The following is a 25068-nucleotide window of genomic DNA, read 5'->3' on the forward strand; positions in this document are numbered from 1 at the left end:
TCTGCCCACTGCGGTTCACGTGACCCAAGACAATGGCACAGGCACGATCGCTCCCTGAGGGAGCTGGTGTTCCTGAGTTTTACTGTGGTATGATTAGAGAAGGTGCCCGTAAACATTTATCATTTAAAGACGATGTAGAATGGCAAGCAAGTGTTACAGTGCATATGTTAAAGCACTGCATGTTTACGTTAACAGTCTGACCTTTGTGTCAGGCACCCTGGTTATGACTAGCATTGAGAACATGTTTTCATCAATCCACATTTCCCTGCATACTTGATCCACGTCGCAGGAAATGAACCTGGAATTGAAGAAAGATCACTTTGTCCTGACAAATCGAATGCAGATGCATGGCCAAACATTCCAAAATCCTCGAAATACAGAATCGGTTGCCCAAATCATTGATGCAAAACATCAAATGAAACAATTTATATCCATCATTTTATTCTTCCCTGCGTTTTGTGCCACTCTGGTGCTAAAATACACCACCCAGTACAAATGCATCTTCACCACCGATAATGAGCAGTCAAACAAAATTGAAAATCATTCCAAACAAGAAACTTACTGTTTTCAGGACGTTATAAAGGACACAAACAACAAGCACGAAGAACTCATGTACCATGTTAAATAAGGTGGTGTAAAACCCGCTGCATCAATGGTGGTTAAACTTCGAGATTTTTTTTTCATACCACCAATACCACCTTTAAAATCATTACTCCATTCCAATTGAATTATAAAGCTTGGTGTTGATTTAGTGGTTAGGGTGGCTGGCTTGGGACCTTGGGGTCCTCAGTTGGTGACTGAATTAACACCAGGTGGGGTTAACTCATCCTGTCATTCTTCTGAAGTCGGTGAAATGAGCACCGGGTAATGAGCACCGGTGTACTGGTAATAGGGGCATTGCATCAGTGGCAGAGCCGTTCCCCCAACCAATGATGGAACCAGCAGCCACAGGTTGCACATGAAGATGAAGAATTAAATTATTCACCTGAACATTGCAGAACAGAAATTACCTTTTTGGCACTTTGGTTTGTCCCCCAAAACCTTCCGGATAGCAGTACTCGGACAAAATACTGTACTGTGGCATTTTACATCATCTCAGCCAAACAAATTTACCACTCGCAGACCGCGCCCATGTCCTTTGTTTCTCAATACCGCGCAGGGGTTACTGTCCGATGAACTCTCTAATTTTTATATCCTCGTGGAGGACCTCTACGTCTTACTCACGTTGTTGTTCTTCATCTTCTTCTTGTGGACTTTTGAGATCCTCGTGGAGGATCTCTAAGTCTTACTCATGTTGTTGTTCTTGTGGACTTTTTTGTTTCACAGCCTACAGTTTTCATCGAAACTTCCTGAAACTTGGCGTATATATGTACAAATACCCTGCGCAGACAGTAACCATCTCAGATTTTGAAAATTCCTCCTAGAAAAAAAGTTATGACGTCAAAATATCTCCGCTAATGGAAATCGCCTAAAAAGTTATCTCCGAAACTCGGCAAGATTTTTGAATTCTGTTTGCGGGAATCGAACAGGGCATTAGCAGAGATGAATTACCGCACATATGATACATCACTATGACGTCATATCAATTTTTATGACGTCATTCCTATTTTTTGACATTTTTTGTTTCACAATCCAGAGTTTTCATCGGATCTTCGTGGAACTTCCATGTATATGCAGAAAGCCCTCGCGCAGGCAGGAACCATCTCCGATTTTGGAAATTCTTCCGAGAAAAAAGTTAACGTCATAATATCGCCGCTAATGGAACTCACCGATACCATTATCTCCGAAACTAGGCAAGCTGTTTGAATTTTGTTTGTGGGAATCGAACAGGGCATTAGCAGAGATGAATTACCGCACATATGATACGTAACTATGACGTCATATCAATTTTTATGACGTCATTCCTATTTTTTGACATTTTTTGTTTCACAACCCAGAGTTTTCATCGGATCTTCGTGGAACTTGCCATGTATATGCAGAAAGCCCACGCACAGGCAGTAACCATCTCCGATTTTGGAAATTCTTCCGAGAAAAAAAGTTAACGTCATAATATCGCCGCTAATGGAACTCACCGATACCATTATCTCCGAAACTAAGCAAGCTGTTTGAATTTTGTTTGCGGGAATCAAGTCGGGCATTAGCACAGATAATTTATCGCAAACTTGAAACATCACAATGACGTCATATTCGTTTTTATGACGTCATCGTTAAGAGGACGAGGATCTTAGCTCATTTGAGCTTGTTTAACTCGTTTGTATGACTCGGTCAGGATTCCAACCACAGATCTCCCAGATGCAGAGGAAACACTCTATCGCTTTGACTCCTGTGTCTGGTGGTAGAGCTGTGTGCTGATAACTCGAATCCGCTCTGTGATTAACGATGTGCAACCTGGGAGCATCCACAAGAATGTGACAATTACTGTTTGTTTTGCACTTTGGTTTTTTTAAGTCCCAGAATCCAGATCCGTTTATCTTAACGTCTATCTTCGACTTATAATCACAAATTACAACTCTTGGCATTGCTTAGCAACCTATTAGAATGTAAAGAATTCTGTAGTTTTATTTTACAACTTTTGTCGTATTTACATAAAAAATAACTGTGGCTTACACTGTTAAATAAAGGGCTCATTCTAATCACTAATTCTTGATACTTGAGTTATTTATCTGCTCACAGAATACAAGCACAATCCACTTTATCATATATATATAAAGCTTATGTATTCATGACAAGCAGGGGTGCCTGGCTTTGCTTGGCTACACTGTGTCCCTCTTTATATCCCTTCCACTCCCTCCTCCCACCACTTCCACTCCCTCCTCCCATCCCTTCCCCTCCCTCATCCCACCCCCTCCCTCATCCCACCCCTCTCCCTCCGGACTCCCACTCCATCACTTCCCCCTCTATCCTCCCACCCCTGCTTCCTCCCACCCCTGCTTCCTCCCACCCCCCTCACTCCAGACTGTATGCCTGGTGTTGACTTAATGGTTAAGGTGGTGGGCTTTGGATCTCGCTCAGCTGTTGAATTAATACCAGGTATTAACTCGGCCTGTCATCCTTCTGAGGTCGGCAAAATGAGTGCCAGCATGCTGGTATCCTGTGTCGGAGTGGTGACCTGTCCAGGATTGTGCCCAATAGCCAAGGAAACTGCTTAAGCAGCACCAAAGCTCTGTGCAGAGTATGGTCCCAATCTCCTCCCCCCTCCACCAGACTCCCACCCTTATTACCCTCCCTCCAGACTCCCACCTCCATTACCCTCTATCCGGACTCCCACCCCACCCTTTCCCCTTCCTCCGGACTCCCACCGCTGCCTCACCCGTCGACATTCCCTCCCGAACCTCCGCGACAACAGATGAAACCAAGTAGCCCATGTTCACCACGAGGTCGAACTTGGTCCATGTGTCAAGTTTGGTGGCAATTGTCCAGTAATTTTGGCCTGATTGGTGTTACACACAGACAGACAGACACAGAAAATAACATTTATTAGTGAAGAGGTATGGACTAGGGTGCACCCCAGTAGTTTCCTGCAGTATTGCAAGCATGCCCCAACTCAAAGCCAATATCCCAAGAAAAATCACAAAACTGTCCGTGTTTGATTGTCTCGGTGATTTGCGGGCGGTGTTGTATCAAATGTGTGGCGTCCCTCAGATTGACCTTAAGCCAGGTGTCCGGCCCGCCTGTTAGCATTCGTGAGGGTGGTGGGAAGCAGGGGGAGGGCTGGGATGAGGGAGGGGAAGGGATGGAAAGAGGGACACAGTGTTGCCAATGCAAGGTACACAAGCATTAATTGGACACTCCTGTGCCTTTCAAGAAGAGTCGGCGAGTTATCACTGCCATAAGAGACAAGTTCCTTCTGCAACCAGCTACAGGTGAACCTTCATTAAGGATTTGGGACAAAAAACCTTCCCCATGATTCAACTCCAGAAGAAGGTGGGACTAATTGGACCGTAGTGGGATTACCCCTGCAGTGATCAAATGTCGTGGAGAAGCGCCTGTCCACAAATCACATGCAGGACAAGGACATTGGTTGATATCAGTGTATTTTTTTTTACACCAATTACAAATACAAGGACATTAAAGTGGACCGTGGACAAACAGACAAATGTTGATGCCGAATGGGATTTGTCCCTGGGTTCCCTGCATCATGAATGAACCAGAGGTTCACATTGGAACACCCAACAAGTCATCCTCTTCAACATTTTACTAATTCTCACATACATTGGGCTGGATGGGGTTAAATTTGTCCGTGTCTTATCTGAGTACTGTATATGCTTGTACAGTACACTATTTATTAATACTAGTGCGGGCCCGTACGTGCAAAAAAAAACAAAAAAAAACGTTCAAACCGCATGCCAGAAACAACCACACAGGCCGTTCCTTCGCTCTCGCGTGGCCGTACGTGCAAAAAAAAATAAAAAAAATAAAAAAAATAAATAAAAGAAGAATTGTGACGTCATAGCATCGTGTCCTGTCATTGGTTTGGTAAATAAATGGCCATAACTTGGGAACCACTTGTCCGATTAATATCAAATCTTGAAAAGGCACATCCTCAGGTCCCCAGAAATATACCTGGCAAGTTTCAATTAGATCGGACCAGTGGTTGTCGAGAAACAGCGGTCACACACACACACACACACACACACACACACACACACACACACACACACACACACACAAAGATTGTTGTAATTATAGATAGATAATCCACTTCACTGGGGCCTCAGATGAAATATCGCGAGATCTTGTAGGTCCAGACGATATTCTTGTATTTGTCGAGTGGTCATGAGACAAAGAAACCACCTGCTATTATGAAATGATCCCTCCATCGATGTTCCAGTCATAAAAATAAATAAATAAATAAAATAATGGGACACAAAGTTTCAGTGTCGAAAGACAACTTACTCAGCCAGCTCCCAGTAGTTAAATAATAATATAATATAATAATAATAATGTGGTAAAGATTTTGCAAGTTCGCTTACTCGGTACTGTGGAAACCCCATGGCCGCGACCCACCGGGCCACGTCTTCGCAGGACCAGCGAAGGAATGGACAAAGTTCCAGGGGGTCCCCCTGCCGATGCGATGAGAGAACCGCCGCCATGGGCCGGGCGCGCGCGTTTCGTTGCCATGGAGACGGCTCCACGGGGGACGGCAGCGAACTCGGAATTCTTGGAAACTTTTCCTTGTGAGTCTCCGCGAGGTGAACGTTTGAACGTGTCGTCCCCGAAGCCCCCCCCACCCACCCCCACACACACCCACCCCCACACACACCCACCCCCACACACACCCACCCCCACACACACACCAAAGGTTAATCTTTAATTACTGAAACTTCGTGCTTCGTGCTTCGACTTGAGTCAACTTCATGAGCGGTCGAGGCTGATGATCACTGGCGGTCGTTTGGTGCTTCATGAGGTCTTCAGTCGGTTGGTCTTGTTTCGGCCGAAGGATGGAGATATTTTTCGTTGACCAGAGGGTGCGAGTCCTCGCACGGATGTTACCCGGCTCCTTGGAGGTCTTGATCTTTTTCACGTTGGTCGCCGCTGCCGCATCGATCCCAGTCCCCGGCACCGGTGTGAGACCCGTGTGCGTGCACGAAGCAGTGCAGCCCGCGTCCGTGCCCCGCACCATCGTGTCATATGGGAGCCCCCCCGGCCGACGGAGATCACGCTCGGCCCGACACAAAAACCTCCGCATGGCCGTCCACCTGCAGGCCGAAGCACACGGTCTACTCCTCCCCGAGGAGATGGTCAGGCTGGAGGACGATCTGATGGACGTGACCCGGCATCTGTCACGAATTCTGTCCGGTGAGTCTCTTTCTTTCAACCTCTCAAACCACTCTGATCGACAACTCACAACTGACTCTGTGATATCGAACGTTCTCTTCAGACCCCCCCCCCCATTCAGACTCTCCTTCATTCAGACTCCCCCCCCCTCATTCAGACCCCCCCATTCAGACCCCCCCCTCATTCAGACTCCACCCATTCAGACCACCCCTCATTCAGACTCCCCCCATTCAGACCCCCCCCTCATTCAGACTCCACCCATTCAGACCCCCCTCATTCAGACCCCCCCATTCAGACCCCCCTCATTCAGACTCCACCCATTCAGACCCCCCCCCCTCATTCAGACTCCACCCATTCAGACCCCCCTCATTCAGACCCCCCATTCAGACCCCCCTCATTCAGACTCCACCCATTCAGACCCCCCCTCATTCAGACTCCACCCATTCAGACCCCCCTCATTCAGACTCCCCATTCAGACCCCCCTCATTCAGACTCCCCCCATTCAGACCTCCCCCCACATTCAGACCCCCCTCATTCAGACTCCCCCATTCAGACCTCCCCCACATTCAGACCCCCCTCATTCAGACTCCCCCATTCAGACTCCACCCATTCAGACCCCCCTAACATTCAGATTCCCCCCCCCCCCCAATCAGCCATCACCAAAACACCTTGTGCAGTGTACTTACTGTATGTACTTCAGTGGTGCAGGTATCTGGAGATCTCCTCCTTGAGCGCTCACTGTCCCAGTGCTGTCTGGCGTTCTGGCCTCCACACCTGCCCAACGGTGGTCGGTGAGCAACACCTCCGAGGTCAAGTGAAAACATTTTGTTCTCGTCTTGTATTCGATAGATACTCCCTGAATGGAACCGGCTCGTGGAGTTGCTCAGGTGGTTACAGACCAGGAAAGGGTTTCTGTGAAAAATAAAGTTATTTCAACAACATGTATCATCTTCTACAGGTGTGCGCGTCTCGACAAACGATACACAGGGGAGACTTGCCTCGGAATGCAGGTATTATTATCATTATCATCATAATTATCATTATTATTATTATTATCATTACGAGTGCGTGCCCAAACGTGCAAAAAAAAATTGTGACGTCAATCGTGACGTCATAGCACCATGTCCTGTCATTGATTTGGTAAATAAATGGCCATAACTTGGGAAGCACTTGTCCTATTCATATAAAACCTTGAAAAGCCACATACTCAGGACCCCGGCAATATACCTGGCAAGTTTCAATTAGATCGGACCAGTGGTTGTCGAGAAACAGCGGTCGCAGACACACACACACACACACACACACACACACACACACACACACACACACACACACACACACACACACACACACACACACACACACACACACACACACACACACACACACACACACACACACACACACACACACACACACACAGATTGCTGGAATTATAGATACTAGTGCGGGCCCATACGTGCGTGCCAGTATGTGCAGCTTCGTTCCTTCGCTCTCGTAAACAACGACTCGATTGGGCCATTGTTTCAATTAGATCGGACCAACCGTATCATAAATGGCCATAACATGGGAAACACCTGGGAAACATACTCAGGTCCCCAGCGTCAATTGTGACGTCATATCCAACGAAGAAGAAGAAGAATTGTGACGCCCCCTCTCTCTCCCCCCCCATCTCTCTCTCCCCCCTCTCTCACCCCTCTCTCCCCCTCTCTCTCTGTAAATGTATTCACAAATGTCTACCAAGCACAATTAATTCAAACCTTGGGAAAAAACAGCTTTCAAACCCTTGGGAAACAGCTGTTTCCCTTGGGAAAATTCAAACCTTGGGATTAATTAATAATTTGAACAATTAATTCAAACCTTGGGAAAAAAACAGCGTCATACTCAGGTCCCCAGTGTCGATTGTGACGTCATACCAAACGAAGAAGAAGACTTGTGACGTCAATCGTGCAAAAATAAAAAAATAAGAAATAAACATTAATTGTGACGTCATTCGTTGAAGTCATAGCACCGTGTCCTGTCATTGGTTGACAGACGTTATTGGTCATTATTGATTAACAGACAATATATAGGTCGTTATTGGTTGACAGACATTGGTCATTGTATCATGTTATTCTTTATTACTGCCAATTATTGTGCTATTATTATTATTATTAATTTGGGAAAAATGGCATGATAAGGTGGAACGACACTTCAGCTGCGATGTATACACCTTTCCAACACTGAAAAAAGCAATAAAATGGCCGTAACTTGGGAACCGCTCGTCCGATTAATATCAAACCTTGAAAAGGCACATCGGCGGGTCCCCGGCAATATTCCTGGCAAGTTTCAATCACATCGGACCGGTGGTCGTCGAGAAATGGCGGTCACAGACAGACACACAGAGATTGCTGGAATTATAGATAGATATTATCATTATCATTATCATCATTACCCTCGCCGAAGGAGAGGGTATTGCATTTGGGTCCGTTTGTCTGTTTGTCCACACAGAACTTTTGTGTTTTTCTCCGCAACCGCTTGTCGGATTGAGACGATATTTTCACCATCGGAGCGACTATTTATGTAGAATGTTTCTTTGATACTGGTGACGTCATAGGTCACGTGGTGCGGCAGCCATGTTGGAAAAACGGAAAAAAAAAAAACTTTGGACCTCTGTTTCTCTGAAACCGCACAAAGGAAAAAATTGAAACTTGGCAGAAACTCCTCATGGGAAATGAGTGATTTCTTGATGACATCATAGGTGCCTTCGTTATGACACCATAATTGCATATGTAGAATGCTACATCCATTCAGTATGAAAAATTTTGAGGGTCGTCTTGCGATAAAATGGTCCACAAAAACACAAATTGATGATGTCATCGGTCACGTGATTTGGCAGCCATTTTTTTTTTTTAACCTTCGAAAATCTTCTCCGAAATTGCTGAACAGATCAAGGCAAAACTTTACACCTGACCACCTATCCATGAGGAAGAAAGTTCACATGGTTTGGCAGCCATGTTGGATTTACCCTAAAACATAAAAAATCTTCTTCTCCAGAATGGCTGGACAGATTGAGGGGAACTTTACACAAATGTTCCCCAAGGTATGCCTTTACAAGGTTGTAAAGGAATAAATATTGAAAGGTCACATGGTTTGGTAGCCATATTGGATTTAAGAAAATATTAAATAATGTTTTCTCTGGAACTGCTTAATCAATCCATGTGAAACTTCACAATTATGACATACTTGTGATGGGGAATTCATGTTTTAAATTTCGACTTTATCAGACAAATGGTCTGGCAGCTAGAATTATTTAATTTTTGATCTGCGTTTATTTATTTATTTTTTCAATAAGGCTCACTTGGCTGTGCCTGGATGGGTTTGAGGGTTGAGAAGCAGCAGCTGAAATGTGAATCCTATCCAGGTTCCTCCTGATGACTTCATCTTTGATTTTTGCTTGTTCAGGTTCCTTCTGATTGCTCCAATGCAGGACTTTACCGATTTGGTCTTACATTTGATTTGAATTTAATTTTTTTTCATCCCATTCTAAATTCAATTGAATGATAAGAAGAAACATCATGGGTTATGGTCAGGTGTCCAATCAAAGCGGGGTTGCATCAAAGCAGGACGTCTTGGTACCCTGTCATCAATGCCAGCAGTTATAAAGTGGCAGTTCTAGTTATGTCTGATTAATTATGTAACACACCAGTACACAAACATCACATAAAATACACCACACAAAACTACACAACACACCACACCACACCACAAAAAACAAGTTATGGTGAGGGTCTGCAATCTCTGATTGCTCTTTTTATTGTTGCTACTTATTATTGTTAATGTGATGCACAACTCTCAGCGCAAAGGATTGTCAAACACTTATCCTAAAGGAAGGCGTACATGACTCTTAGAACCACAAACAACTTTTCACATCACATGCCGTAACCAACAACCAATGAATGATAGTAAGTGATATCTTTAACATCCATAAGTGAGTGCAAGGAGTTGAGACAACAGGCTTAACATACTCTGTTTCTGGCATTATACATGAGGCCTTGCATGGGCATCATCACAGTGGCAGTTCATAGTCAAGCTGTGACTATATAACCCAGATGTGAGTTTGTTTTAACTGCTTTGTTGCTCGAGTTCCAGATCCAGAACCCGAGACTCTGTAACTGATGTGCTCAGATTCCAGAAACACACCTGCGAGGCTTCTCACTGTGGCCTGAGAGTGGGGAGCCGATACCTGTGCGTCATGATGGCTCCGGAGTGCCGGACGCAGACATCATCTTGTATGTTCAGGTGGTCGATAGACCCCGTTGCCGTACAGGGGTGAGAACGACATAGACAAGTATAATCTGTCTAGCTCCCCTTTCTTGACTATCATGGAAAGGTTGATTGAATGCAATGCATTATTAGATGTGGGACACCTGACGAACGAACATAAGTCATATTTTCCGGTACATTAACCGCACCTCTGTTTTTCACCCTCCAAAAAAACAAAAACCTTTTCCGGTGTATTAATCACACCCATGTTTTTCAACCTCAAAAAAAATTAATATATTGATCCTTTTATTTTCTGATCTAGATCTAAATATGTTTGTACATTAAATCCGTATGGAACAAAGTGACGGAGGTATCAACAGGCTAGCTCTCATGTTTGCTTAATTTCGTCCAACAGTCTCATTCTCATTTTCAAGAAGTTGAAGAGAGAGGAGCAGACACCAAGAAGATTTTATTCTTCTATCTTATTTTTTAACATTATAAAGAGGATTTTTTGTCATGAGAAAAAGGAAGAAAAGGGATTCAAACCGGTATCATACATATTTCTTGTGGATTTGTGGCCCTGAAGAGGGCCGTTTGGGTTTAATGAAACTTTTCAGCTAGACCCGAGGAAATCCTCGTCAACACTTTCCTCGTCGAAGACGGCACGAAATTCCTTGTCTGAATCAGTGAAGAGCAAGTCCCCGTCATTGTCCACCTCGCCGTCACCATCGTTTGCAGCCTCCTCCTCCCAAATGATGTCGTCCTCTGTGCCCTCCATGTTGTTGGAGAGGCAGCATTTCAGAAATGCTCGCTTGATGATGTCCAACGGTATCTCCTCCCACACCTTGACGATCCAGCCGCAGATCATGGGAAGATTGACCTTTTTCATCCTCCCGCTCTTGGTATCGGTCTTTTCCCCACTCATTATCCAGTTTGACCAGCAGCGACATTGCCCGTCCTTGAGTGGCTTGTTGATGAACACATCAAGGTGCTGCAGGAGCGATGTCATCCCACCTGGGATGATGACGAGATTGGTGTTGGTCTGATGGAGCAGCGCTTTGATGTCGTCGGTCTTGTGACAACTGAACGCATCCAGGACGAGCATGCTCTGTTGGCGGGAGAGACCGCCATCCAGCTGACTACTCCAGACCGTGTGCACCCAGTCCTGGACCAGTCCCCGTCTATCCACCCCTTCTGCTGCGCACGAACAATGATGACAACAGGATACTTGTCTTTGGGCATTGTCTTCTTCTTCAACACTCTTCCTCCGACGGCATACGTCGGAAGCTTGCCACCATCTGCAGTGCAGGCGACCATGGCGGTGAATCGATCCTTCTCATGACCAGTAGTGATGATCGTCACATTGCGTGCAAGCTTCTTTGAGATGGGTGCTCCGTTATTAGACTCTCGCTCTTGTGAATAATTCTTCTTTTGATGTGAGACCATAATTCTTCTTTTTTGTGCTTAATGGCGTTTTCAGAGCCATGAGGCTCTATATACGTCGCACACCTAAACTCCAGGCATTTTCGGATATTTCTGGACGTTTCCAAGTGTGGCTTTATTTAATTTCCGCACACGGTTAATAAAACGCTGTACAAACTCTGAACCTGAACCAATTTTTAAATAAATAAAAAAATAAAATAGAACTCAATAGCATTTCCAACTGCTAAAAAAAAAAAAGTGTTCATTTGGAATATCATTGAAATTCAGCATTGATGGTTTTTAATACTGATTTTTTTTCTATACCAGTGTATTAACCGCACCCCCATCTCTTACCGTTTTTGCTGATAAAAAGTGCGGTTTATACACCGGAAAATACGGTATAATTGTTTGATCCAGAATCATTAAATGTGGTCATCTGCAATATAATTTCCTTGTTACGTTTTTTGGATGCAAAATGGTGGAATCAAGACCACTCAACATAACAACACATTCCCCCTTTCACCCCTTCCTCTCCCACACTCCTCAATCACATTCCCACCATCCATTCAATCCCCTATCATGCTCCCTTCGAATCCTTTTCTCAATTTTATTGTTTATAATCATTTTCTACCCCCATAGTCCCTTCTTTTCCCCCACCCTTTGATAATTTAATAAATATATCTGGCCTGCAACTCTACACTTGGGTAAGATGACCTAGTGATGAAGACGATGAATTAAAATCCAACTATTGCTTGAAGAATTAACATGTTCATCTGAGATTGTTAATAAAAGCCAGCTGGCTCACTCACGAGTTAGCGAAATGGTATATATCACCTGTCCCAACTACACAGTCATTAGGTTAACTCTGAAATGCCATCAGGGCTCTAAAATGTTACTGATGTAAAGTAAAAGTGATTAAAAAAAACAACACCTTGTGCTCTGCCTATAGACCATAGTCTGGATCGAAGTGGAGGCCATTCTTTTAAAAAGACCGAATCTAGACTATATTCTTCATCTGAAGATTTCACAAATTTGAAGAAAGACATTATTACCTCCACCAGAGAAGGTGAATGAAGGTTCTGTTCCCCCACCCCCATCTGTTTGTTTCTTTGTCTGTCTGTGAGCAGGATATCTCAAAAAGTTATGCACAGATTCGGATTAAATTTGGTGGACAGGTTGGATATGTGACAAGGACGAATTGATTCGATTTTGGTGGAGATCTGGATCTGGATACCAATTTCTTTTGAAATTATTCTTCACCATTGAGAGACAGGGTCAAAACGATATATAGCATGATATCTCAAAAAGTTGTGGACGGGTTATGACAAAACTTGCTGGATGAGTTGGATGAGTGACAAGAACAATGAGATGAGTGACAAGAACAAGCTGATTAGATTTTGGTTCAGGCTTTGGTGAACCTCACCTCATATTTATTTGATATGACCATTTGGTGAGTGATGTCTAATGTGGGATGAGGAGAGAGGGAAATCAACGAAGATGATTTGACAACAAGACATCAGATTGGAAAGTCACCATGGAGCATCCTGCACTCCCTCTTCCTTCCTTACACAATATCAGAATTATGTGTTAAGAGTTAAATTCACCTCTTCTTAGCACTGAGTTAAGGGTATGTATGCATTGTGACACCATCAAAAATAACTTTGTTGTAATGTCTCAAATCCACGTTTTGTAGATAATTGCTTATGGAGGCTTTTGTCAGTTGGACCAGAACAACCGTCCCGTAGCTGGAGCCATCAACTTCTGCCCCAACATGCTTCTCTCTACTGTTTATGATCGTCAGCAGATGCTCATGGTAGGGATGTAAATAAAAAAAAAAAACATCCACAACCGCTCGTAAATTACATGCACAACACAAGGAGCATTGACACAGAAGGTCATTTGGACCACGTTGCATGCACTCTATCAACACCACATCAATCTAGTCTATCAGTTTATCCACTTAAATTCACTGAGAGAGGGGTAGGGGAGAAGAAAACCAATGGGGAGGACACAGCAACATCACCACGGTGGTGATACAGTATACGTATATATTAGGGGGGTGCGCTTACACAATGTGTAAGCAAACGAACTGTGCTTCCACGTTGTCTCGGGTCTCTCACCTGCATTTTATTTTTCATTTACTTATTTTCATTTATTTATGTTTTCATTTACAGATGCTTTCCGACGGTGCTGTAATTTTTCCTGGAGTGTTGGCTTCGATGTCAATTGGCACACAAAATTACCCTGCTTCCCCATTGTCTCGGGTCGCTCACCTGCATTTTTTTCATTTAATTTAATTTAATTTTATTTATATTTTCATTCATGGATGTTATCCAACGATTCTGTTTTTTTTTTTTCTGGTGTACTTCGATGTCCATTGGCCCAAAAATGTCAGCTTTCTATGTCACCCAGAAGGCACAGATCTTTAATATCAGTCACTCAGTCAGTGGTTAGAAAGAGCTTTAGATATTGAAGATATATGTACATGTGTGTGTGAATATATATTGTTGTAGATTTCCGCCCGCCGGCGTGCGAGCGACCGCGTTTAGCTAATGGCGGCCGCTTCGCCCACCGACGTAGCAATCCAGTCGCAGCCTTCCGGATCAAACGCCGAATCCCGCTACGGGTGTGTTTTGGATGCACGCCACAGCCTAGTCAACACTCTACCCGCGCTACAGGGTCAATCGCCGAATTGTCGATATGCCTAATTAATCATGCGGGCAGACGACCGAGAGACTGTACCTCAACGGGGTCTGCTTGAAACGAGTCGCTTAAGCAGCCCGCTTCGTTTTGGGATAACCGAGCGGGGTATTATCGCGAAAGCCCCGTTGGATCCGATTCTATTTATCGGCTATTAAAAAGCCAGCTATTATTCCGAACTCAATACGGCAGTTCAATGAAGGAAAAGGACGCGAGGAACGGGTTAACATTCACACAAGCACATTTATTTGCACAGATATATGGTCAAAGCAGCATTGCAGGGATATACAAGCATGCAATGAATGGGGGTAGGGACAAGACGTGAGCAAGAAAAAGAACTACCACCGTTCTATTAATTACGTACACTTATACAGTTCTACCTAAAGCCATGGCGCCACAACATTCATTCAAAAGAAACAAGGAAAAACCCCAGGAAAGACGAGGAGTAGACTGGACCTCTTGGGTCTTTATGAGCAAGGAGCTGTGATAATAACCGCAGAAGCTCCGAGAGGCCGGGCTGGTTACCTTCACCTTTGTGGTGCCTCGCTGGGGTGACCCATGACGTCCCGTCCTCACGGCAGCTGTCGTAACCGCGGTCCGGCCCAGGCCTCGTCTGACGGCCTGGTGATTCGGGCCCAGCCGGCAACGCCTCAGAGGAACGAACGGGTCTTTTGCTCTCTTAGAGTTGATGCTCTCTTTAAGAGCCCGTCCGTCCCTCAGCGCCGCTCGGACTGTCCCGAAGCCCGATCATCTCGGACCGTTCGGTGCCGGCTGGCGACCTCTTTTCGGCTTTCCCCACATCCCGCACACGAACGCGCAGTTCTGCACAGCAGGCTTGGCTGCGCTCCCAGCTCCCGTCTCCTCAGCGAACCCAGACCTCCACTGCCCTCCACTGGACTCGAACCTTGCTCTTAATACCACTCCAAACCCAGACCGACTAACTGACTGCTAGCTTGGCGCTCTGCGCGCTGTTATATGGGATCCGTGAGGTGAGGTTTGATCTTCGATCCCTCACCTCTGACCCCCCGCTGGCTCTGCCCCCTTCGATCTCCTGATCCGAATTTCGAGGCGAAGTTCGGAGCGAGCGGACGTGGCAGAGATCATCGTCGCTGGCGCCCACAAAGGATAGCGGACGTGGGTGAAATCACTGTCCCGGCGCAACGAGGAAACCCCCGCATCTGTTTGCAGCGATGCTGTTCGCTGGGAACTTTCCGTGGCTGGCGCAAAGACGGCGGCGTTTGCAGAGTTGAAGGTGAAGCAATGTTGTTCGTTGTTGGTTATTGGTGGAGATGTGGTTTCGGAGATGGTGGCTGTAGTTGGCGTTGTGGAGAAGGTGGTTGTGGTTGGCATTGTGGAGGTGGTTCTTGTGGTTGAAATGTGGTTGGCGTTGTGAAGAAGGTGGTTGTGGTTGGAACGCAGTTGGTCCAAAATAACGATAGCAACAGAATAACACTACCCCAAAGATCACAGCCCGGTTACACGAATAAAGCCCTTAGACATCGGTGGGGAAACCTATCTGAACACACACTTATTGACATAACTGATCTAAGTACCTATATGGTGCCCTGTGAATTTCCACAACCATAACAATATGTATATATATATATATATATATATATATATATATATATATATATATATATATATATATATATATATATATATATATATATATCTGTATATATATCTGTATATATATATATATATATATATATATATATATATATATATATATATATATATATATATATATATATATATATATATATATATATATATATATATATATATATATATATATATATATATATATATATATATATATATATATATATATATATATATATATATATATATATCTGTATATATATATATATATATATCTGTATATATATATATATATATATATATATATATATATATATATATATATCTGTATATATATATATATATATATCTGTATATATATATATATATCTGTATATATATATATATATATATCTGTATATATATATATATATATATATATATATATATATATATATATATATATATATATATATATATATATATATATATATATATATATATATATATATATATATATATATATATATATATATATATATATATATATATATATATATATATATATATATATATATCTGTATATATATCTATATATATATATATATATATCTGTATATATATATATATATATATATATATATATATATATATATATATATATATATATCTGTATATATATATATATATATATATATATCTGTATATATATATATATATATATATATCTGTATATATATATATATATATATCTGTATATATATATATATATATCTGTATATATATATATATATATATCTGTATATATATATATATATATATATCTGTATATATATATATATATATATATATATATATCTGTATATATATATATATATATATATATATATATATATATATCTGTATATTACACACACAGGTTATTTATTTTAATTGTTCTTATTTTTTAATTGCGTAAAAAATGGTGTCTCGTGGAATGAACAAACAAAAACACCACATTAACCTTTAGATGAGACCCTCTTACAGACATCACAGTCATGACACCTGTATACAATCACTGATCCACACCCAAACTACCAGCCAGCCTTGCCAATGCCCATGTATCACTCTTTCCTCGATGCTTCCAGATACTCAGCTCACTCCAGTTGAAACCTATCGACTGTTTATGCTGCCACGACCTTTCCAGGATGATCATTCCATGCATAACTACTCTCTGAGTGAAAGACTTTTGCCTTGATATCATCTTAACTTTCCTCTACTTTACTCTCAGGTTGTGGCACCTGAACCTGTCAGTGTCCATTCTGTTGAAAAATTATTCTGCAATTATTCTTTCTATTCTCTTCATCATGTTAAACATCTCTAGCAGATCTCCTCTTCTCTATGCATAAAGTCCTGTCTTGTTTAGCCGCTCGTCCTAGCTTCGTCGAGCCAGGCCCAGGATCAATGAAGTAGCTCTATGCTGAACCCGCTCTATGACAGCTTGGTCCTTCTTTGGATGTGGTGACCAAAATTGAACACAATATTCTAAATGAGGCCTCATGAAATTCCTATTCTGAAGAGTGTTAACACGACTTCTTTACAAGGATTTATTATGTATCTCCCTATGAATACAACCTAAAACCCCATTAGCTTTACCAATAGCTACCTGGCCCTGTGCTGTATGCCTACACCACCCCCTCCCCTCTGTTTCTATTACCACCCCCAGATCCTTCTCCTGTGTGACACACTCCAAGATTACCCCTTGCATCATGTAATCTCTATTTTCATTATTTTTACCCATCCCCAGCCCAATCTTTTGTCCAATCAATAAAAGTATCTCGAGACTTTCCTGAATCTCATCACCCCCCCCCACCCCCTCATATCCACCTTACCTCCAAGCTTTGTGTCATCAGTCCAGCTCAGGGTCCATACACACTGATATTATATACACAAAATGGCAGAATTTTTAATTCTTAAAGATGAGCTCTCGAATGCATTCTGTGCTCATGCTGAGGTCCTTTTCCACAGATGACCACGCACGAACTCATCCACATACTTGGCTTTTCCAAAGATCTCTTCAGCAAATGGTCTGACTGTTCTATGTCTGGTAAGAGACGAAACTTCAAATGAGAGGTCCCAATAGGTATTTCCTCCTTTTTTGTAAAAATTGTGCAGTTCAAACACTACAACAGACAGACAGACAAACAAACAGACAGGGTTGAAAACATAACCTCCATCCCCCTTTGGTGACGGAGGTAATTAGACCTCTATGGACATTAGAAGAAGCACTGATGCAAAAACAGGAACTGTTACTTTGGAAACATGCATGCAGAAAACAAAAGTCTGGAGAAATCAACCATGCTGGTTGTGGTTGAGTGAAGAGGAAGAAACAGACCTTGTATGAGCTGGATGGGTGGGATAAGTGCAGCAACCAAGCTGTCTCTGCCAGAGTTTCGGGAAGCATTGCATGATGGGAATGTTTGGAAAAATCTGATCATGAATGTCACCAGGAGTCGGAATTGACTTGGCAGAACTCAATAATGAGACAACTAGATCATGTGCTGGTAACCTTTCCAAATCCTCAAATTTCCACCTTGCTTGAGGGCTCTATGTTGGAGTAACAGCTTATCCAGGGTTAGGGATATAGGTTAAATTCTGTGTTATTGATATGTTCATGACTGGTTGTGGGTGTTCCTGATGCCCCTCGCAAGGGTGGAGAGCAAGGACATTCTCAACTGCTTTTATGTAGCAAGACCATGCATGGAATGCTGTCCACAACCTTGAGATTTATCACTGATTATTCTTCGTGGTCCTCCTCCTCACCAAACAGATGCACCAGGTGTTGGCTGCCCCCTTTGGGCCCAGGTTACCAACAAGGATGCGCATGGACAGCAGCGCATGTATTCGCCCACTGTACGGAGACAGATGCGGCGGCATCTGGGCTGTTCTGATGATGATTGTGGTGTGCCTCTGGAAAACATGGTGAATACATGATCTCTTAAGTCCTAACCTATTTCCCAGAACAAAGGCTCAATGCTGAGCAACTTTTTTTTAACCAACTGACACAGGAGCAAACAAAGCGATCATGACAAAACATTGCCGGGGGGGGGGGGGAATAACAGATATAGAGTATATAGAGGGTATAGAGGTCAGAGACATATCTATATATTGTTACGGACGTTGCCTCTGGATAACTCCAAGAGGACAGCGTGTCCCGAGAGACCACGGACACTGTCGATAACTCTCAACTCAGGCCAGATCTTCACGCCCAGAATCAGTTTACCATGCCGGTGAGTTAGGCATGGCAGACGGGGAACCATGCCAGAAACTATGCAGCAGTTAATTACTTGGCCGAGCGAACAAACACCGCATGTCGCATGATGTGGGCTACCATTACAAGAGTTTTGGACCAATTGCCCCCCGAGAACGCGAACTCAGGTCAACTACAAGCAGGATCAATCAAAACACGAATCAACACTTTCATGAATCTATTACACAGGCTGGTGAAGAAATGAAAGAGCAGATGGAAAATGATGGGATGAATGATGGGGAGATGATCAGGTGAGTGAAAGTGGTGAGGAATTTCAAAGATAAGAAATGGTCGGCAAAATGAGATACACAAATGGCACGTAATTCAACATATATATCTTTGCCCTTACCCTGATGTGATCGTACCCACCCCGGAGCACTTACGATAATCACTTCCCATGAACTACAATACTGGATCCATACACCCAGGGAATGACACAAATAGGAGGGTAGAGGGTAGAGATCATCGAGGAAGATAAGAAAAGAATGGGGACTATGACATGCCCTCAGAGAACCTGCGGTTGCTCCAGCTGGAAGTACCATCACCATTTCCCGGCGCCTGAACCCCCTCCTCGCGCTCCCCTCATATGGCAGAGCTCCAATGGTCTGGAGTCTGTACCGGAGCCTGTCAGTCCTGCAGGATGTTTCAGGGGGAAATCTCGGGGGAGAATGGCTCTCTCTATTTCCTGGTATGACATCCTTCCTCCATGAGAGAGCGCGAACTAAGAGGAGTCTGCCCTTTTATCCCTCTCCAGTCCGTGGGTGTCGTCTCCTCATTGGCGCAGCTATTTTGAAAGGGGGTGTAAAACCAAGAAAACAACAACAACCACAACCTCAATCGCTGACAAAAAATAAAACTGGTGAGTTCATAGAACATGATACCCTGAGTACTGATACTTCATTTTTCATAAAATAATGATTTTAATGATGGTTAAAATAAAATAAAAATTCCGAAGCTTCAGTGCTATTGAAGTAGTCCAGGAGCAGTCAGTCACGTGTTCTTTCATCCGCTAATACACCTTGTACACCACCCTCCAGCACCCTTATACACCACCCCCTTTGAACCTTTATGTAAATTGAAGGACTGCAAAATTAAAGGTTCATGCAAGTACGATGACAGGCAATTTGTGCACTACATTCTTCAATTATACCATTCAATTTAAATAAAATAAAGATTGTACAAGTCCTATAAGTAAATTCTGGATTTGACCGCCATTTTACCCAGTTCGTTGTTTTCATAAACAGCACATGCCTGTATCTCCTTGACAACATCCCATCTAACACGTCACATTAGTTTTTCGTGCCTGTTGTTTGTGTCCTTTATAACATCCTTTAAAAACAGTAATTTCCTGTTTGGAATGATTTTATATTTTGTTTGATTGCTAGCCAGGCAGACAGAGGAGAAATATGATCTCCCCACCCCCAGCGCATGTGCGGTCAGGACAAATTCAGAGACAAAGTACCGTACTGTTAAATGGCAAACTTATCTTCCTATCCATGGTCCGGTTCGTGTTCAAAATGTAACGTTCAATTTAATTAAATAAGTTGTTCCTTGATTATAAACTCAGGTTTGTGGACAGATGGACAGACATGAACCAATTGCTTAATCCTGCCTTTTGTTTTGCGTGTGTGGAGTAATAAGAACAACAAAACACGAGAATACTAGAATGGCACTCGGAAGGGCACGTACCACCGTCAGGCTGAACAGTTTACCTTTTATAGCCCACTTATAGGCCATACCTGCACCAAAATCTAATCAGCTTGTTCTTGTCACACACCCAACTTGTCCACCAGGTTTCGTCTGAATCCATCCTTAACTTTTTGAGTTATCCTGCTCAGAGACAAACAAAAGAGAACAGGGGTGAATATGTAACCTCCGTCCACCTTAAAGTAAACACAGGTAAATGTGAACAGGAGTAAAGGGGGCACATGTGTGTGTGTGTGTGTGTATATATGTATATATATATATATATATATATATATATATATATATATATATATATTTCAAAAAAACGACAGCATCATTGAATCCTACCCCACCCCCAGCAACAAAAACACTGCATCCCTTCCTACTTCCTTCACTCTGAATATTCGTTTACTATTTTCAGACCCAGTTAGAAACTGTCATCAGTGTTTCACAGGGAGGGCGATTCATCAATGTGTGTGCCGTCCCTGGGATGGACGTTAAGCTTGGTGTCCCATCGACTGGCATTAGTTGGTGGATGTTAAAATATCCCATGGTGTTCTTCGTATCGGATATTGGGAAGAGAAGGGTGAGCTATCGCCGGCATGCTGAACAAATTACAAATTCCTGCACTAACCTTCAAGGGGCACTGCATCAGCAGCAGAGTCGCCTCCACTCGACAGCCCATGCCGCTTCCCGAAGCCATGTGCTGCATGTGAAATAACATCCAACATTCAACTGTAACAAAAGTGTGAGTGCTTTTGACAGCAGCTGTCATCATGGGTACCACTGGCCATGGGTTTTGCCTCCTTGATATTGTGTAAGTCGGTTTCAGACATGATTCGTCTCGTCTGAAAGTGTGTGTGTGTGTGTGTGTGTGTGTGTGTGTGTGTGTGTGTGTGTGTGTGTGTGTGTGTGTGTGTGTGTGTGTGTGTGTGTGTGTCCACCCTGCCCTGCCTACTTTAATATATCCACACGGATTGTAAAAGGGGTGTCCTTGACAAATCCCCAGGTAACGCTTTGCACTATTAAATGCTGTCTTATGACCACGACCCATTTTGGAGACTCCGCCATGTTTCATTGACAACAGGTAAATTTGTTACAAAGAGGTGTTTACACTACATTTTGTACCATTGATTATTTGCAGGCACAAGGAGCTGAAGACATGGGACAGAGATCAATGCATTGACCGTAACACCAGACCAGCACACTCACTTGATGCTGTCTTCACAGGGTGCTGCCAGCCTTCCCTCATCTCACTGGGAGGCACGTACACTGTATTCTTCCATCATGACTGCAGCACCCGGGCCTCCAACGCTTTCGTTGCTGGACCCCCTGACCTTGGCTGCCCTGGAGGACACCGGTTGGTATCGTGTGACCCATCATGCGGCCCAGGTGCTGCTGTGGGGTAAAGGTGAGCGGCCCGGCTAACGACATCCGTGCAGCATCATTCACCCGCACTTTCCAATTTGATCATCAGGTTAATCTCACATCAAAATTATTTATAATAAAAATCAGCAGGTGCCAGTCATGATCTTCAATTAAGGACAGACTAATTAAGGACAGACTTGGTCACCAGGGTGACAGACCACCAAAAACGAAAATCCACAGGACGTCACGAGAGCACAGCAAGTTGCCTGCAGTTTTTTTTTTTATTCTGCCATTTACCTTCGTTAACTGAAAATGAAGATTGCCACCTCTTTTGTAGGAGGGCGTTGAAAATTGATGCCTTCTATTCTTTTTCTCCAATACAGGTTAACATCTGTCTGAGGCCACAAATATCTCTCCAGTCATGGGGAAGACCCCTTGCCGAATAATGCCCTCAGCTTTCTATTCTGGACAAACCGATGAGTTTAAGGACCTTTGGCTCATGACCACCTCCATGGGAAGACAATGCAATGTAGCAGCACCAGATAAATCTGGGAAGCTATGTTTTGTGATACTCCATGAATGAGATGATGACTTGAAACACCTTGCTCTTTTGCATCCATAATCTACACACACCTTTCAAATGACCTGGTCAAGGTCATCCTCGATATGTGAAGCTTGAACCGTGAAATCGACGAAGTGCATCCCGTTATGCGAGGATGAAAACCTGAAACCTGCTGCATGCTTTTTCCAATTTTTTTTTTTTCTTCGTTTGTGCCCCTGGTGAGCAGGGCAAGGCCATGACTTTGGTCTGACGTCGACTTGTGACGACCCTTCATCTCGTTTCTTCTGCCTTGGCAGGTGGGTTCGAATGCTCTGTATGATAGCTACATGATAGGTTTGTCATTTTTGGAATCTTCAGTCAATGATATGTAAGAGTACACACAATGCATTTACAGTGGCTCCGGATGCCACCACTGGCACAAGGACAAAGGATTTTGTGAGACGGACGTTTTCCTTGAGGGATGCCGTGTGTACAAACCATTTGCCAATGGAGTAAGTCACCATTGCCATGGTTTTACCACTAGAACTTGTCACCTAACTGAACCATCCACTTTATTGTTAATAACTATCTACTGTCGGAGAAATGCTGTACTTGTCAAGACAGATAATTAGAATGACAGGTGATATCAACTACAAGTTGGCAGAGATAAACTAACAGTCACAGGTAGCAAAGGAAAGCAGACGTATCGGGCATTAGCCCTTCATCGGAATGATAAGGCACGCCTTTGTTAACATTCAGTCGAGAAAACTTATCATTTCTTATCATTCATTCTTATCATTCTTATCATATTATAAAACTTATCATTCATAAAATTCATTATCTTATCTTATCTTATCTTATCATTCATTCTTATCTTATCATTCATTCTTATCATTCTTATCATATTATAAAACTTATCATTCATAAAACAGTTCGTAAAATGAGTGGATTATCAATCTTTGTCACTGGTAAGCATGGGATGCTGCCTGGTGAACAGAGTGAATGCTGGAAGGAGGAGAATGCGAGGATATCCAGAGAGCTCATACGCACAGGGGAAGCTTACGGGGCCGAGAGTAGGTGTTTCTTCGCCAATCTCAGCAAGGAGGTGCAGTAGACTTGTAACTTCCTACAACGTTAGTTAAGCCTTGCATTATACTGAACAACACCATCATTTGAAACTTCAAACACTTGCACATCGATGTTGTTACTGTCCAATGCCAATCACGTCACTCACCCGTAACTGGAGGGAATAACCATTCATCTCATCTAATTACCCCCAGGTGGCTAGGATTTCCATAATTAACCCCCATGCTTCTCCAGCCAGAGAAAGCTGTAAAAGGTAACCGAGAAAAGCTGCACAAGGTAAGTCCTACGCAAGATCAGAGCTTACCCTGTGCTGAAAAACATTACCTGCTCAAAAACAAAAACCACATGCACATAAACAAAAATAACAACAACCACAGCACACCATAAATACATCTCCAACTAGAACTAGAACTAGCATTCGAAGGAGCGTGCACTAGCACGGCACACCAGGCTGAACAGTTTACATTTTGTATCCCACTGATAGGTCGGATCTGCATCAAGACCTGCAACAAATTCTAATCGGCTTGTTTCTCATCACCTAGGTTTTGCTACAACCCGTCCATAACTTTTTATGCCTGGTGTTGGCTTCATTGTTCGGGGTGGTGGGCTTGGGATCCGAGGATCCTGAGTTCAAATCCCCCTTTTCTGTTGAATAAATATCAGGTGGGGTTGACTCTGCCTGTCATCCTTCCGAGGTCGGCAAAATGAGTGCCAGCTTGCTGGTATCCTGTATCGGAGTGGTGACCCGTCCAGGATTGTGCCCAATAGCCAAGGAGACTGCTTCAGCAGCATCAACGCTCTGCACAGAGTATGGTCCCAATCTCCTCCTCCTACACACCGAACCTGTCCACAAAATTTCATGTGGATCCGTCCACAACTTTTGAGATATCCTGCACACAGACAAATACATAAGCAAACAAACAAACTGGAAAGTCACTTCTTCTTCTTCTTGCGTATGGCAGCTTAGCTGCCGTGGTAGCTATCATTTCTTGGAAGCACAACTGTGTCGCTGATGCAGTGCCCCACTACCAGTACACACCGATACTCATTTCACTAACCTCGGAAGGATGACAGGCTGAGTCAACCCCCTGGTGTGTATCAATTCAGCGGCCAATGGGGCTTGAACTCAGGGCTCTCGGATCACCAAGCCGCCACTCCAACCACAACGCCAACACCAGGCTCCAAAAGGCACTCGGTGGAGCGCTTACCTCCACCACGTAATGCCTGATCCACGAGAACATGTTGGGCCTAATACAATTTTGAAATATCATGCAATACAGTATACAATACGATATCGTTTTTGGCCCGATCTCTCAATGGTGAAGAATCACTTAAAAAAAATCAAATAATTCTCAGATCCAGATCC

General features: G+C 43.3%; 1 protein-coding gene and 1 long non-coding RNA gene across 4 annotated transcripts in view; one reads left to right on the forward strand and one right to left on the reverse strand.

Moving 5' to 3' along the window:
• LOC147012235 (uncharacterized) overlaps window positions 1–5207 on the reverse strand; it is a 29130-nt gene extending 23923 nt beyond the window's left edge. The window contains exon 1 of the long non-coding RNA XR_015051523.1: window positions 4974–5207. This is a non-coding gene — a long non-coding RNA (uncharacterized LOC147012235). The remainder of the gene's footprint in view (window positions 1–4973) is intronic.
• Window positions 5208–5274: 67 nt separating this feature from the next.
• The window catches only part of CIROP (ciliated left-right organizer metallopeptidase), a 29378-nt gene continuing 9584 nt past the window's right edge, over window positions 5275–25068 (forward strand). Inside the window, exons 1-11 of one of the 3 annotated variants that reach the window (XM_085856118.1) lie at window positions 5275–5799; window positions 6479–6569; window positions 6737–6788; window positions 9946–10089; window positions 13139–13258; window positions 17740–17818; window positions 18542–18693; window positions 21938–22118; window positions 22864–22933; window positions 23032–23128; window positions 23614–23721. In XM_085856118.1, the coding sequence (XP_085712244.1) occupies window positions 5403–5799; window positions 6479–6569; window positions 6737–6788; window positions 9946–10089; window positions 13139–13258; window positions 17740–17818; window positions 18542–18693; window positions 21938–22118; window positions 22864–22933; window positions 23032–23128; window positions 23614–23721 (1491 nt within the window). In that variant the 5' untranslated portion in view covers window positions 5275–5402. The remainder of the gene's footprint in view (window positions 5800–6478; window positions 6570–6736; window positions 6789–9945; window positions 10090–13138; window positions 13259–17739; window positions 17819–18541; window positions 18694–21937; window positions 22119–22863; window positions 22934–23031; window positions 23129–23613; window positions 23722–25068) is intronic. The other 2 variants (XM_085856119.1, XM_085856120.1) reach the window with 2 other exon arrangements.

Source organism: Eptatretus burgeri, chromosome 15 (assembly GCF_056783735.1).
Source record: "Eptatretus burgeri isolate ZD-2024b chromosome 15, Ebu_testis_v1, whole genome shotgun sequence".
NCBI classification, from domain to species: Eukaryota; Metazoa; Chordata; class Myxini; order Myxiniformes; family Myxinidae; genus Eptatretus; species Eptatretus burgeri.